Source organism: Columba livia, chromosome Z (assembly GCF_036013475.1).
Source record: "Columba livia isolate bColLiv1 breed racing homer chromosome Z, bColLiv1.pat.W.v2, whole genome shotgun sequence".
NCBI classification, from domain to species: domain Eukaryota; kingdom Metazoa; phylum Chordata; class Aves; order Columbiformes; family Columbidae; genus Columba; species Columba livia.
In genome coordinates, this window is record NC_088642.1 from 72,838,529 (window position 1) to 72,855,363 (window position 16,835).

Sequence of the window (16,835 nt, forward strand, 5' to 3'; positions counted from 1 at the left end):
CTTATGCAATCCCAGAAAGTTCTTCCCCTGCATCCCCTTGTATCCACTACCCCTGGGTAGCACCCCCTTAGTCCAAAAGGTGTTCTGGTGTTGACTCATCTTGACAGGCTTCATGCCCAGACAGCAGCACTAAGGCTCTCCTGAGACAGCCCCGGGAGGGGCCTGGGCAGGGTGCACCTTCCTCTGAGCCCTTAACTTGGGTTCCTGCCTGCCATGGTGCCTCTGTGTTCCCCTGCACTTCTGGGGATGGGCCTCTGATGGGCTGATGGCTCCTATGATGGGCCTGGGAGTAGCTAGGGCAGGGAGTTACACAGGTTTCTGCACTTGCTCTTGTGCCTCTGTGTTCCTACGTGGGTGTGCAGACAAGCTTTTATCCTATAACCTAATACAAGCAACTGAATTCCCCAACTACATATTAAATTCCATCTCCAAAACTGTTTGGACTTTGCTCCTATGCCTGTAACCAGGCAAGGACCAAACAGTTTTGGAGATGGAATTTAATATCTGCCTGAATTAATTCTGTGATAAAGCTGCATTCTGTGCTAGGGAACTGAATTCCTTCAGGTAAATATCAAATTCCACAATCAAAATTGTTTGGTCCTTGCTGCCATCCCTGTTATCAGACAAGTGAATGACATCAATGAGTATGTCTCCATTGTCTTTCACACACTGAAGCAAGCCTGCTCCACACGTGCCCTAAGCCAGGCACAACAGCCCTAACCTGGAAGCCACGGCAACTGTCTCTATGGCAGAAAGTCTCCATCTCGGGCTAACTCATAGCTAGCTGGCCTCAGGGGGAAACAAATGCAGCCTCCACACACCTGCAAAAGATCTTGCTGACACAAGCAGTGACTGTTTTCTTTAAGGCCTAACAGTTGTAATAAAGCCACACTGTATCAGGCTTATGATAACTTTTCCTCAAAGAGTAAACTTCTCCACAGAGAACATCCAAGTACAGTAAATCACAGTACATAAAGGGTATTTCCTTCTCCCATTCCTGTAAATCGCACCCTTACCTTTTTACGAACTCCTTCCTGTGTGCTGGACAGCTTGAGGAGAACAGGGGGTAGGAATTTGGAAATAATGTTCTGTAGCTGCTCGTCTGTTTCTGCATGGCCAAGACGCAAGAACACACGTTCAAGTTGATCTGCAGTTAAAAAAAAGGGGGGAGGGGGAAAGAGTGAAACTGGTTGAAACCTAAAATTGCTTCAGCAAGAAAACAACTTTTTCTGAGCACCCCCTAATGGGCTTGTAAGAAATGCTGCACACAGTTCCTACAGTATTTCCATCTAATGGCTTCCAGTACCAGCCTCAACAGTTACACGGAGACCACTCCTATCAAAGGCAGAAACAATTAAGATTTCCTTTGCTTTCACATTGTGTTTCAGAGGCTAGAACATCACCAAAGGTGAAATGGAAGGTTAGGATCTCCGAGTCACTCCCTGCCCTTTCTGGTTTGACAGCAAAGGTGTGAGGGCTGCCAGCTTTCAAAAACACGCTTGCTGTGACAGGCATTCAGATCATGATGTTCTCTATCACCACTAATTAATCCCAGGGCAAAAAGATCTGGCCAATTCTTGTTATTATTCTTATTAAATCTATGGTTCTCATCATGCACAGGGACCTTACTGTTATATACTTGTGTCAACAGAACAAATACATCAAACACACACAACAGAACCCAAGACTAATTACAGTTATTATAGCATTGCAGAAAGGAAGAAGTATAAGCAAAGCACAAATTATATGCTTGGGGCAAGCCACACCATGGCAATTGCGAACAAATAAACAGCCTGCGCACCTGAGAGCATAAGAAACAAACTAAAAAGTGAAAACCAAGTTCTTTGCAAGCTTGAGACTACTGTTCCAGGGTAAACTGATTACTCATGGGAGTACTCATAGGACATCCCAACACAGGCTAAACTGTTCTGTCCACAACTTTCTTGTTAAGCCACTTAGGTCTTAAAGAAAATCTTTACAAAGCTGTACAAACCTTGACTGAAACAGTTATTGATATGTTACAATTTGTTGACCTTCTGTCCAATAGACAGCATTATCAATAGGAATAAGTGTGAAACACAGGAAATATTGCTGCAACTTAAAACACAAAGCTCCTATTATCACTCAACGAAGCCGCTGGAGTGTTGTAACGAATTCACCTTCCCCCAGCCAGCAGGTCTCCTCCCCAAACCCAGGAAGACAGAAACAAAAATACTGCAAAAAGGTGGAAGTTGCAACTCTGACAAGATCAAGAGAAGGAAGGCGGAGCAATAGACATGTTTTCTCAGTGAGCTAGCAGATCATTTCAAGAAAACAGATGAGACCAAAATCTCTGTCAGCAGCTCAAGTGCAAGTGCTGAGGACCATCCGCCTTTGTAGAAAGAACGGAAGAGTCCCTGTTTTTAAGTGCCAGCACAGCTTCCCCAACATCTCAACCAGAAGCAAAGCAAACCCTCCCTGGCACAGCAGCATTCCAGAAGGCCGGATCGAGAAGAGTGCTGGTGCACGGGACCAGGAGCGTCTCTTCACACCGCAGCACTGCAGACCAGATCTGCAGGCAGCAAGGAGACACAGGGGCTTTGAATGGCCTACAGGTCTTGAGACATCCTACAAGGAGGAAACCGTTCCCCCAAAAGGCTAATCTAAGGTGAACTGTTGCAGGCTGAGATTAGAGGGCAACCCAGGACAGCCCTCTTTCAGCTGAAGAGGATCACTGAGCTGCAGTAAGGGACTAGAGAGGCAGAAAAGATAAAAGCACTGGTACAGAGCAGAGGTGAAAACTGAGATGAACAAACAGATGTAGATGGAATCTAAGTGAACAAAAAGGATGTTCAAATAAAAATACAGCTCTAGCTAGCACATCTATCATGACGTAGCTGCAGAAGCCTTTACTGTCTGATTTTTAAATCTGTGCTATCCCTGCACTAAGACTCCTCACAGCGTCATCCCTCCTCTGCCAGCTGTAGATTAAACATAAATGTACCGCTTCCAACATTTTATTTTCTGCTGAGCAAATATGACAGGCAGCTGAAAACACATTGGACTACGAAATGTTACTGTCAGGGAAATTACAAGCCAAAATTCTGCAGCACCTACAATAAAAACTGACTTGAGTAAATTTCTTCTTTCAGACAGATTTCACAAACCAAGCTGTCAGCTGGTAAATGACCTCAGGATATTTATCTCATATCCCCCTTTTTTTTTCTAAACCCTAACAATTTATTTCTCTCTTCACCTTCCTTTTCATGTCATGCGTCGCCCTCCCAGAATTACCTCCTCCTCCAAGGACATCCATGGTGTCTCCACGACCCCACCAGCAGCAGGAGACTGTCTAGGTCACATCAAGCAGCTGAAATAACTCCAACAACGAATGAAATCATCCAATCCTTCCCACTTGACCAGGAGAGCACTGTACACCCACCATCTTCAAGCAAGTCAGGAACCTCCCCAACAACACACTCCTTCAGATGGCAACAGATCAGTCTCAAGTGTATGGAAACATGAGCAAGCTTATTTGTAAAGTCACTTGTTGTAGCCACTGGACTATTATAGGCAAAAGGCAAAAAAAAACATTCTGCACGTGCCCACAGGAACTGCAGCAACATACTGAATTGCAAACATCTCTCCCATTTCCAGCTTCTTCCATTATTCTGTTGTTACAAGTTGCACAACCAGAATTATAATGATTCTAGAGATCAGGAGAAAAAAACCCCAAAACTAGCCCCTCGTTTGCACTGCCTGTGAGATATGTTTATCACTTTTCCAATCTCTCTGCTGCCTAGTCAGTTAAGTCCTGACACTGCCATCAGGTATCCTTGCTGTCGTGGTTTAACCTGAGCTAGCAATCACAACCACAGTAGATTGTTCACTTCCCTGTACCCCAAGTATGGGAGAGAATCGAAAGGGAAGTGAGAAACTCATGGACTGAGATAAACACAGTTTAATAAAATTAAAAAACAATACTAATATACTACTACTATAAAATATAAAATAAAAGATGCTCAATGCAATTCCTCACAAATTCCATCCGCACTGAGCAGCCAGTCCCAGGAAAAGAGCACCCTGGTCCCCAACATCTGATCCCAGACAGAGAAAAAAATGCCAAAAAGGCAGAAAGGCCCAGAGGCAACTGCAAAACAGGGAAAACAAACAAACAAATGGAACTCCTGAACATAATTCAACCAAAACAGAACAGAAATGGAATGGGTCTAATGAGACAGAAAGCCCAACTCTCATTAAGTATGAAGCACAACACTGATGGCATGGAACATTCTCACTTAGCAGCCTGGATGTTGGTCTATGTCTGTCCCATCCATGTCCTCCTTCTTAGGTGACTCACACCTTCAGACAGAGCCCAGAAAGACCTTGGTGTCCCGGACAATGGCTAAGAGAACAGTTACAACTCAAAAACACTGGAAAGTTACTTGAAGAAAAATATTAATTCTGTTCCAGAGTGCTGTTTTATTGTTCTCAAACTAAATCCTAACAACAACTGTACTAGCTACAAAAAAAGAAGCTTTTAACAGCATGCAAAGTATTAACTCTATTTCAGTCAAACCAGCACGCTACCCTTAACCATAAGCGCAACAGCAAATTCCAGGAGATGCGTGGCCTGGCTGCAGTTGAGAAACTGGTCAGGAGTTTGTCAGAGCACTCTTCCATGCTGCAAACACGGGCTCTATCCTCAGCGGCGGGACAGGAAAACAAAGAGCTGTAAACCCTCCCAAGTATCGCACATCAACCATTTTCTTCCCAGCTTTTTATTCTACTAGCAATCAAGACCATCTCTCAGGCTGACAGCATTCATTATGGGAAAGCGTACACCCTGGAGATTTAAAGCACCACACACAGTGGTCCAGGAGAGGAGCTGGGGACGGAACATCTGGGACTCGGACACCGTGTCCTACCTCCCTGTGTGTTGCAGACGTGTTTGCGATGGGGCAAGCTCCCTTCCCCCTGTGCCTCATGTCTTCTACGGCTTTCACTTGGTCCCCGTCCAGCCTGCGCCAGCCGGCAGACCGCTGTGCATCGGCCAGCAAAGGACACAAAGGGTTTGCTCCCAACCCACAGCAGCTTCCCGCATCACCCACTTCACAGACTTTGAAGAGGGAAGCCCAACTCTTCTCCATCTAGTTTTGCAGCCCCACCGCCGACTGTGAAACTGCACAGCTGTAATTTCAGCGGAGGACCACTAGATTATGGGATAGTTAAAACCGGCAAAACAAGAGGTCTCACTTCCTTTGCTACATACCATGGAAAAAAAGATTACATGAACAGTTTTCAATAAGCCTTAGCAGCTGAAAAATACTACAGTAATCTTATCACAACTTGACAGTAAGAATACTGAATTTTAGTTAGAAAGTTTTAGGCATCTCAGTCTTTGCCTTTGCTAGCCAACACTGAACTTAAAATGCAGTTCATGCAATGACACAATTCCAATAATTTTTCTTTCCAAAAGTCAATTAATACAGTTAAATATCATTTTTGAAGTTTTCTGGAAGCACTGAAGAAGCAAGAAATGGAGGGATGACATTTAATAAAGTATAGCTTTATTCTCATCTAAAAAGCCAATACTTAAGAGATCTGAGATTTTACAAAGGCTTCTCCTTCCTTAATCTCACATTAAACCCTCATCTCAAATTTGGGACTGTAATATTTCCCTGGTATTTGTTCTCACCCATAGCACCTTTTGTATTAGTGCCCCAGTTTTGTTTAGATTTCAGCTAAGTTCTTCCAAGTAAGTGCATTTTCCTGAAGTTGGCTGCACATCTTTCAGTGTCTGTTCCAGAGCTGATCACACCTGCTGTTTACAGTTTTATCCAGCTAACAGTAGGAAGGGTATGCAGAAAAGGCCCAGGTTTATACTTTTTTGTTAAGGAAGCCAAGGTCGCTAATGTCCCACAAGTGATGGGATGCACTCATGGGGGGAGGCGGAGAGAACAGTGACCCAAATTGAACAAGGTACTCCATGCCATCCCCATTATACATTATAAAACTGGGGGGGCCATGAGGGTCTCACTCTCTTCATCCATGGCTGGCTTCTGATGGGGACCCCACCCTGCCTGCAATCCTGATCCAAGTTCCAGTCTGGGCATTCCTGAATCCCGTTCCTGTTTCCTGGAGGATCCAGTCCAGGATTTCCTAGTGTCTGCCCTGCAGCCACTGGCATGACACTGGGGGAAATTCAATACTTTTGCATATTTTGCATTATTTCTTTCATTATTAGCATTATTCATAAAGCTATTTTAATTTTCCAGCTTGTAAGTCTCTCTTCCCTTTCCCTAGCCGGAAGGGCACGGATTAATTGAGAGCATCTGCCACAGTTTGTTGTTGCCCTGCAATAAATAGTGACAGATTTATTGGTGCCCAATGTGGGGAGAGTGAGGGGCTGAGAGGGACTCTGACAAAGCAGCTTCCCAGGTAGTATAACCTGGGAGAGTATGGGACCCCCTGGCTGAGCAATATGAGCTCAAATCCTGCCTCTGGTGGGAGATCTAGGAAAGCTCAGTCCAGAGAGTATCAACTTTTTCTTTGAGTGTTATGAATGGGTGAGATAATGACAGATCTGTGTGCTCCACAGACCATTTAGCAATGTTAAAGCAGATTGCAGTTACTGTATCGATCTGAATGATGCTGTTACAAATCTTGTGTTATTTGCTCACTTGGTTGGGTTCAATAATGCCTTTTTTGAGGTGTATACTTCTTATTAGTGTTTATGTGCGGTTTATCACCTCCAGAAGTCAGCTTAAAGTAATTGCTTTGGTGTTGGGTTACTTAGCATTGCTCTGTGTAGTCATACTTAAGCTGATGGTGTACATATATTAATTATTCTCATACTTCAGGGGCATATATTTCGGGAACCCTTCACTAGAAATTAAAGAAAATTGCACCTTTTGTTTTCCAGTTGGAAGAGCCAGACTTTGAAAGAGCTATCCAACTACACCATGCCTTTTTCATTAGGGCAAATTACAGATGCTTCTGATAATTTTGTACGTCCCCGGGAAACCGAGCAAAGCTTGTTGGTATTACTGGGTCTCTGGAATTTGCGTCAGTCCTTGCTGATGATAAAACTATTTAGGAGGACTAGAGCTGCACTAACTCCTGTGACAGGTGCTGGGGCTCCTGAAGCTTCAGCAAGATGCAGCCAGATGCCCCTATAACCAGCAAGAAATACACAAGAAAAACAGTTTGCACAGTGAAGGGAGGTGCAGATGGAGTGCCCAAAAGGTACTTCTGAAGCAGAGCCACTAGGGGTGGAAGGGTCAGAACCTGCTCCTTATCCCTGGAGAAGCTGTGAGATAAGGAGAAAGATTTTAGTCCTCATGAAGGTGAGCCACTTGCCATCTGTCTGATTAGATGCTGGAATAGCAGGGCTGACAGTATGGACGTACAGGGCAGAGAAGCCAAGCTGTTGGGATCCTTGGCCAGAGAAGGTGGCATTGATAAGGCAGCTGGGAAGAAGACCAAGACTGAAAGCATCTGGAGGTGAACCATGTCAGCAGTGAAGAACAGGTATCCACTGAAGGACGATAATATGCCCAGACAAACGGACCACCATGGCAAAAAGGTATTAAGAATCTGAGAGAGCTGGCTGTGCAAGAGATAATTCACAGCAACCCACAGACAACTGTAGATCCTGATAGAATGCCATGTACCCAAACTATTACATGGACATTTGTACAGAGCAACCATCAACATATGCCCACACATTGGCAATATTCACCAAGGGAGTGGGTGAAAAGCCACTAAATGTGGGCAATGTGGCTAACAAACTGCAGCAGTATGAATAGTCATTCTTCTCCCCCTAAAGGCCTGTGTCTCAGCTGTGGAAAAACTGTGTGGCAAATTGTCCAAGATGAAGAACAGATCCTGCTCTTCACCTGCACAGGTCCAAGTCGCAGCCACTGGGAGAAGACATCCTCCTGCAGGATCGGCTTGAGAGAACAGGACACGCCACGGGGTGACTTCTGTTTTGTCCTGTGTGACAGGGGAAAGATATGAGGGACTAGGATGGAAAACCTGCTGCTCACATGGAGTTAAAAAACAAAACTCCCAAGAGAACAGCTGCTTCTGTCTCCAGTGGGCAGCTCTCCAGCCAGGGTAGGTGGGATCCCTACCTCTGCCTACCAGACACACAAACACCATCAGCCAGCTGGAAGAGAGGGACAACTGAGTTATTGGGCTGTGTGGATTTGACAGCCTGGTATGTCACAACCACGTGAATATAAAGCCCTGGTACACACCAGCGCACAGTGTACCCTGATGCCATCAGATCATAAAGGGGCAGAATCCACCAGTATTTCTGGAGCGACTGGGGACTGAATTAGAAACCGAAGCCAGCCTAACCAGGAACGAGTGGGAAAGGCACCCTGTTGTGACTGGCCCAGATGCTCCATGTAACCCTGGCACAGGCTACCTCCACAGAGGGTATTTTAAGGACCCAAAAGGATATCGATGGGCCTTTGGTATATAGCAGCTGTAGAGACTGAAGACATTTAACAGCTGTCTACTTTGCCTGGTCTCTCAGAAGACCCTTCTGCTGTAGGACTGTTTAAGGTGTAAGAACAAGAGGTGCCAATTGCTACCACAACAGTGCACAGATGACAGTATCGCACCAACCGAGATTCCCTGATCCCCATTAATAAATTGATCCAACAACTAGAGAATCAAGGAGTGATCAGTAAGACTCTATCACCCTTCAACAGTTCTATGCAGCCAGTGCCAAAGCCTAACGGAGAATGGAGACTGACTGGCTGTCATGGCCTAAATGAAGGTACACCGTCATTAAGTACTGTTGTACTGGTAATGCTAGAACTGAAATATGAACTGGAGTCAAAGGCAGCTCAGTGGTTTGCCACAACTGACATTGCTAATGTGTTTTTCTCAATTCCTTTGGCAGCAGAATGCAGGCCACAGTTTGCCTTTAGCTGGAGGGGCATTCAGTACACCTGGAATCAACTGCCCCAGGGGTGGAAACACAGCCCTACCATCTGCCATGGACTGATCCAGACTGCACTGGAACAGGGTAAAGCTCCAGAACACCTGCAATACATTGATGACAATCATTGTATGCAGTGACACAGCAGCGGAAGTCTTCAAGAAAGGTGAGAGAATAATTCAAATTCTTTTTGTCATAAAGAGAGGTAAGGTCAAGGGACCTGCATGAGAGATCCAATTTTTAGGAATTAAACAGGAAGAGGGGCATCACCAGATGCTGACAGATGCCTCTACCACCTCAGCTCTGTCTCCACCACCTAACAAAAAGGAAACACAGCCTTCTCGGGCACTGTGAGTTTCTGAAGAAAGCATATTCCAGATTACAGACAGATTGCACACCCTCTCTATGCAGTGACCCAAAAGAAGAATTATTTTCAATGGGGCCCTGAACAATGACAAGCCTTTGAACAAAGTAAACAAGAGCCTGTAAATGCAGTAGCCTTAGGGCCAGTCCAGGCAGAACAGGATATCAAAAATGTGCTCTGCACTGCAGCCAGGGACAATGGTCCTACCTGGAGCCTCTGCAAAACGCACCAGGTGAGACTCGAGGTGAACCTCTGGGGTTTTGGAGTCCAGGATACAAAGGCTCTGAGGCCAACTATACTCCAGCTGCAAAAGAGATACTGGCAGCATATGGAGTTTGAGCTGCTTTAAAAGTGGCTGGTACTGAGGCACAGCTCCTCCTAGGGCCCTGATTGACAGTATTAGGTTGGATGTTCAAGGGAAAGGTTCCTTCTACTCATCTTGCAACTGATGCTACATGGAGTAAGTGGGTCGCACCAAATGCACAGCGGGCTGAGTAAACCCGAATTGACCAACGAGGTACTCCATGCCATACACGTCATACTCAGTTTAAAACTGGGGGATCACAAGGGTCTCTCTCTCTTCATCCCTGGCTGGCTTATGATGAGGACCCTGCCCATTATTAGCAGAGCTGGTTTAATTTTCCAGCTGGTGAGTCTCTCTCCCTTTGCCCTCTCCTTCCCTTTCCTTGGGTTGGCGGCGGGTGGGGTGTTAATATCATCTGCTATTGGCCTGCAATAAATGGTGACAATTAGCTAATTATATATGTTTATAGAATTACTTCCATAGTCAATCTACTGCAGGTCAGCTCTGGTAAATGTGGGGCTGGGGGAAGAACAGGCTGTCAGAAGCAAAAGGACCAACTTTTAATGCAGTCCAGAGAATTTACGAAAGAAAAATGCACAACAATCCACAATTAAAAGAAAAAAAAAAAAAAAGAAGCCATTATTTTACTTACAGTGGTAAGAAGAAAGCCAAAGTGAAAGGGAGAAAGCAGGAAAGGAAGGAGCCTTCACTGGGCACAAATAAAAACCCTGTGCCCAGGGTGTGCAGGGCTCTACAAAAAACAGCTCCAAGAACAAACCTGCAGGTCAGAAGCTCTGGAAGAGCATGGGGCACACAGAGATGAACCACCCAGAGCCTTCCAGATCTGCCCACTGCAGAGCCCCTTGCTCTGCCAGGGGGGGCTGGAAGGAACAACCCAAACAGCCCCTGTCGGACTCGCCCACCACATTAAAAAGCACCTCAGAAATCACGTCCGGTTTAATAAGCAGTCACAGAAACATCATATGTGTGCCACAGCTGTGACAGTCAACGTTTTACTACAGATTTAAAACCAGAACCAAAACAAACAAAAACCAACCAACAAACCCCCCACACCACCAAGAATGAACTGCATGAGTAGAAAAATACTGGGTGGTTTTATTCTTAAAATATATACAATTAAGCCCATACAAAATTTCTAATAGATATTCATGTGTTTCGGCATAATCGCAACTTATTTCCATGCTGCTGTGCAGTGTTTTCACAAAATATTTCAATTTTTGTGGCATTTTCTTGGGAAAGGAAAAATAGGTGTTTACAAGAGGATGAACATAAATATGGAGAACTTAACAATAGCCATTCCATATGAAAAGATATCCCTTTTCACTGTACGTCAAAGAACCAAAGAGGCAGGAACACAGTATATATATGTGCCTTTGTATCCCTGCTTCCAGCAGCAGTGTCCAATTTGTGTCAACAGACACGGTGTACTCGGATTTTTAAATCCCCAGGTTACCATGGCAATATAGTTACCTATCCGTGAGGGAATGCGTGTTTCACTTCTGGTTCTTTCCAGTCTCCATTTAAGACTACAAGGAGGAATACAGGTTTCAGTACTCACGACCACGCCTCACGCAAAAAGGAAAGGAATGGATTTCAAAACACAGCTAATGTGTACAGATTCTACAAGAAAGTCACATCAAGAGCAAGGCTCCAACTTGTGCTTTATGAACTTCCAAATCCTGCAACACTGGCCATAAAAGGGTCAGAGCTATTTTTAAGTCTTGTTACTTCAGCGCTGATCTTGCAGTCTCTCAAGCCAACTGCAAACCCCAGTCTGCTCCCCAGCCAAAACAACATGCCCCTTCTTCCCCATCTGTACCCCGTAGATTGCCAAAGGGAACAACTGAGAGAAAGACAGAAAAGATCAAGTACATAAATAAACAGCTTATTGTTTTCCTTCCATCAACAAAGGTGTTTCCATTCCTTCCTCCTTTCTTTTTTTTTTCCAATTAAAATCACAGAAGTGAACTCGTCGCTTGGCTGTACTGGGGTAACTAGTTCACTGTTCATCCATCTCTTCATCAAATAAATTTCGCTTTGGTTCAGTTAAGCATGTTCTTCTCCTTGTCCTTACACAAGATAAAGAATTAGCTCCCCCTGGCATCCATAGATACTGTGCACAGCACATCAGCTATTCTGCACAGACCCCTCAGCAATGCGTGTTTGTGTAGCTGAGCATCATGTAAAACACACACCGTTCTTTTAAGGAAAGACTCAAGAAACTACCAAGGCGAGGACATGTCAAGCTAACTGTACTTCATACTTTAACTAATCACCAGAAAAGCATCGCAGGAACCCAAAAGAGAGTCCAACTCCTCTGCAAAACAGTGCAGAGTGGGATGGCAAGATCCTGTGCATAAAGCCAGAATTTATCTTTACCTTTCTGATAACTGTCTGTTTCACAGAGTAGTGGGACTGCTACATTAAAGCACTTCTAGAACTGTTTCAGTAAATCAAAAAAAAAATCAACAAAACCTTCCTCCATTACGTGAACTCTGTCGAACCGTTATATCACATCAGCATCCCCCACATTCTCACCAAGGGGCCCTATAACAAATAAGGAGTACTGGGACACAGGAACATTCCAACTTCACTGCCTGGATGGCAGGGATAGATTTAGGGACAGGTCTTGGTTGAAGCACGACCTCAAATACACCCTTTTGTCTCTCCAGAGCTAAGCAATTGTTTCTGCACCGTTCCACACGCAGAATATAATAGCTCTTGTCTGTTGTGCCACTACTAAAATAGGAGTCCAACTCTTGTTCTAATGTTATTAGACTGTGACAAAAAATGTATTTAGTATGATTACAGTAGCTAACAGTGAGTCAGGATTTGCTATTCCTGGCTCTACCAGTAACACATCGCATGCATACACGCAAATCACTTCAGGGGGCATTTGTAAAACAGGCCAGTCAGCCAGTTATTTTACAAGATCTGGCTGGAAAAGGTCAGGAAGGTCTTGTGGAAGGCGGTTGTATTATATTTTTTCATCCTGTTCTTCCATTTTATAGAAAAGCTTATACAATAGCAGACAGAAATCCAAATATTTGCAATATGCCAGGCTTAGGCTCTTCATTCCAGTGGCTGACGATTCTTACTCAAGATTAATTTTCTTTCCTCCTGCATATGAACTCTTACAGGTTCAGGGCCAATTTACTGAGTTTGCATTAATTTTTAAACTGCCATGTCTCCATTCTTACGCTGCCTTCAAACAATCTGTCCTCTGAAATGGTGAGCACCTTTACACAGAGTTTAAACAAACAGTAACAGTTTGTGTGTTTGACTGGAACTATAGATTAAAGCTTTTTCTAGCCATGTGTATGTAAAGCAATTAAAACTCATCTTCTAATATAAAACTCGTAGTAATTATTCCTGGTTTGAGGGGACTACTCATCATGCTAAAAAAGAGCAAATTTCTTTTCAAGTATGCTGAAATGTAGCCATTTAAATGAATCAAAAGACAGCAGGCCCACATAGAGGTCCTTTCTTTCCCTACATGAAATTACCCTTTTTCCATTAGCTTTAATTTTTATTTAAAGCTACAGTACTTCCTATTCAGTGACAGACGACGTATTAGGAGAAAAAATACAAAACAAAAAATCCACTCTCCTTCCTCCCCCCATCCTCCAAAAAATATTTCTAACCAAACCAATAAAAACCCCGTAATTCCAAAGGATGCAGCGGTCAAACAGCCTGAATGGCATTATATTATTATTAGCATGAATCCCTACCTAAGGACATTTGTCCTTTCAGCGCAGCAAAACACAAAGGGCTGTGTAGCAACCGGGACGTGGCTGAGGACTGATTTTTTGCTGGGTGAGATTTGGAGGCTGGGAAGCTACATTAGACACAGATAAAAGCCAAGGAGCTACAGCCAAGAGATCTCACACTGCCCAGTCTCGCCAAGGGGAACCAGGTCAGCATTGTGAAAGCGGCAGAGGAATCCCTGGGATGCCAGCAGCAGCGAGGCCTGTCAGGGTCATGGTTACGATTTATCCCAGTTGTCAATGGAATAAATAGCCTGGCATTTGTGTCCTCCGATTCGAGGATCAGTGTAACTGAAAGACCCTTCTTACTCCGCGGCAAGATCCTTGCTCTTTGGCTACATAAAGGACATCCCCACCATTATTGTATGCCTTGTCCCACTCAGCCTAAATCTAGTGACATCTAACAAAGAGCAGAACAAGGATGTTACCTACACGGCAGTGAAGAAAGGCTGCTAAATTAATGTACACTGTGATTAAGTTACAAAAGATGTACTCATCGTTAACCAATTGACAGGATAAATGTCCTGCAAAACGAGGGGATATTTTTCAAGTTTTAGATCCTTCTGCACAACACGAGGGAGACAGAAGATTAAGTAATATATTGTTTAGAAGCAGAGTCCTTAGCTTAAATGTGACTAGTAATTAATAAACGTATTGTAAGTAAGAAACTAATCAATTTTGGATAACTTAATCAACTATTTCTTAGTATATATGTATTGTATGTTAAAAATTTCCAAAAATTGTAAGGAATATGTAATCATTGTGTGAACACAAGCAGTGCAAGAGCATTTATGAAGGATGATCCCCGGTGTTCCACGGTGCTGATAAAATAAAGAATGCCTGCTGAACAGTATAATCGACTCTGCTGTTTATTTCTTTGTTTCAGCAGCACAGTGAGAACAACGAAAAAACCCAAGTGACACACCACACAGACGTGCTTTAGAACTGAAAGCCAATAGCACAAATATGCTACAAGTATTTCTTCTGCCCTTCCTCTCCAGTAGTTGCCAAGTACTATTTCAGGGCAACCAAAGGCCCTCTCGCCTGGCTGAGTCATTCATTATCTTACAATTAACCCTTTATGGTTGACTAAGAACTAGCTCTGTTCCGAGGCAGGAAAAGCAAGGAAAGTAAAACCATTACTTCGAAGTTCCACAGGCTTCTCCAAAGAGAAGCGGATTGTTCACTGCCCCGGACTGCAGAAGGGACGTGGAGGTAACGAGGGCTGGGCTCCCGCCGCCCCGCACGCCCGGCGGCAAAGGCAGCTCGGATGCCGCTGCTCCCGCCATGTGCCCAGAGCTGCAGAGCCCGAGGATGCGCCTACACACGCACCGCGACACCCCGCACCGCGCACGGTATTTCACAGCGGCTCTGCGGCCGACCGCGAACAAAGCGCAGGCAGCGGCCGCTGCTCGCCCCGCCGGGGAGCGGCGTGGCGGGCGCTGCCGGTTGCGGACGCGGGCCCTTTACCGGGGGGTCTGCCGGCTCCGCGCCCGCCGCCCCCGCGGGTCCCCCTGGGCCGGGAGCCGCCGCCCCCTCCCCACCGAGCGGGCGGGGCGGCCCCGCAAGGTCACGCAGCCGGGAGCGCGGCGCAGGCCCCAGCAGGCCGTAGCCAGTCCGCTCTGCCCGCCGCGGGGCCGGGGCTGAGGAGAGCCTGCCGCAGCCTTCGCTCTCCGCTTCCCGACATGGCTGCCCAAGGCCGGGCCCAGCCCCGCCGCCGTTACCGCCTCGCCGGGCCGGGGACCGGACCCTCATGGGAGAGGGGGCGCCGCCGAGGAGAGCCCCCGGCCCGGCCCCGCCGCCGGCCCCCGCGGGATCGGCGCCCGACTGGGAGCCGCGGCGACTTACTGAGCTCGTCCTGGGCAGCAGCGGCGGCCGCAGCCATGTTGCCAGCCGGTGCTGGAGGGCGGCGGTGGAGGACGCGCCGCGGCAGCCCGGCCGCTCCCGCCGAGCGCCCCCGTCCTCTGCCGGCGCTCGCACGGGCCCTGGGCCGCTCTCTCCTCCTGCTCTCTGCGGCTCTCCCCGCCGCCAACCGCCGCGAGGGACGGCGGGGCCCGGCAACGCCCGCCCTCCCGTCACCGCCGTTTTATATTTAGAAAGAGCTGAGCCATCGTCCCCGCCGCCCGCCCCCGCCGCGCACACGCACCGGCCCGCCGGCGCCGCTCGGTCGCGGCGGGGGGCAGTACTGGCCTGCGCCCCCGCCCGCGGCTCCCGGTGGGTGCCCAGGAGAGGGGCGGCGGGGGGCAGCGGACTGACCTGAGTCCGCGCTGACCTCCATGGCGGCCGCGGCGCGCTCCGCGCTCCCGACGCGGGCGGAGGACGGAGACGGCCCGGGAGCCGTGGGCGGCGCAGATGCGCCCCCTCCTGGCGGCCGTCGCGCCAGCAGCCGCCGGATGGGGAGCCCCGCCCAGGCCCTGGCACAGCCCCGCCCACATCCAGGCACAGCCCCGCCCACAGCCCCACCTAGAGCCTGGCACAGCCCCGCCCACAGCCTGCTACTTCCATGCCCACAGCCCCGCCCACAGCCTGGCACAGCCCCGCCCACAGCCTGGTACTTCCATGCCCACAGCCCTGCCCACAGACTGGCACAGCCCCGCCCAGGCCCTGGCACAGCTCCGCCCACATCCCCGCCCACAGCCTGGCACAGCCCCACCCACAGCCTGGTACTTTCATGCCCACAGCCCTGCCCACAGACTGGCACAGCCCCGCCCAGGCCCTGGCACAGCCCCGCCCACATCCCCGCCCACAGCCTGGCACAGCCCCACCCACAGCCTGGTACTTTCATGCCCACAGCCCTGCCCACAGACTGGCACAGCCCCGCCCACATCCTGGTACTTCCATGCCCACAGCCCTGCCCACAGACGGGCACAGCCCCGCCCAGGCCCTGGCACAGCCCCGCCCACAGCCCCGCCCACAGCCCCGGCTGCACCACGGAGAAGCCCCGGGCCCTGCTCCCCGTCCGCAGCCTTCCCTCTACACGCGCCTCCTGGGCTGTGGCTGCCTTGGCCCGGGGCCTCAGCGCCAGCAGGAGCAGCAGCCGGCGCAGCGGCTGGGCACCCCCTCCTCCCAGCCCCTGCCCTGGCACCGCCGTCTCCCATGGTGAGGTGGCCATGGTTCAGCAGGAGTGAGAAACACACCCTGACGACTATCATGTTTTCCCAAGTCATTAACTAAAGGCAGAAAGTTGCTTTGTGAAACGCCTGACGTACCGGTTTGGTGCGGAAGAAAGATGTGACCGCCACACAGCATCTTTCTCCTGAGCTCATCAGTGCCCCCTGAAATCTCTGTAGGGAGCATATTGACCAGGCACTAAAACAAGGCAACCCAGGACTGTACAGTGACAGCGAACAGTGCGGCACCCATTTGCCGGCTCTTTGAATGCTGCCCGCAGGTAATGCAGGATTAGCTGGCGACCTCTCCCTTCAGCTCCAGGGACAGCTC

At 47.9% G+C, this 16,835-nt stretch overlaps 1 protein-coding gene across 5 annotated transcripts in view; it reads right to left on the reverse strand.

The window, feature by feature from the left end:
* ECPAS (Ecm29 proteasome adaptor and scaffold) overlaps window positions 1-15,844 on the reverse strand; it is an 84,056-nt gene extending 68,212 nt beyond the window's left edge. The window contains exons 1-3 of one of the 5 annotated variants that reach the window (XM_065046355.1): window positions 15,367-15,438; window positions 15,243-15,326; window positions 1,017-1,147 (exon numbers count right to left, since the gene is read on the reverse strand). In XM_065046355.1, coding sequence (XP_064902427.1) covers window positions 1,017-1,147; window positions 15,243-15,279 — 168 coding nt within the window. In that variant the 5' untranslated portion in view covers window positions 15,280-15,326; window positions 15,367-15,438. Of the gene's footprint in view, window positions 1-1,016; window positions 1,148-15,242; window positions 15,482-15,540 lie in introns of those variants that run through there. The other 4 variants (XM_065046353.1, XM_065046356.1, XM_065046357.1 and 1 more) reach the window with 4 other exon arrangements.
* Between the last annotated feature and the right edge of the window lie 991 nt (window positions 15,845-16,835).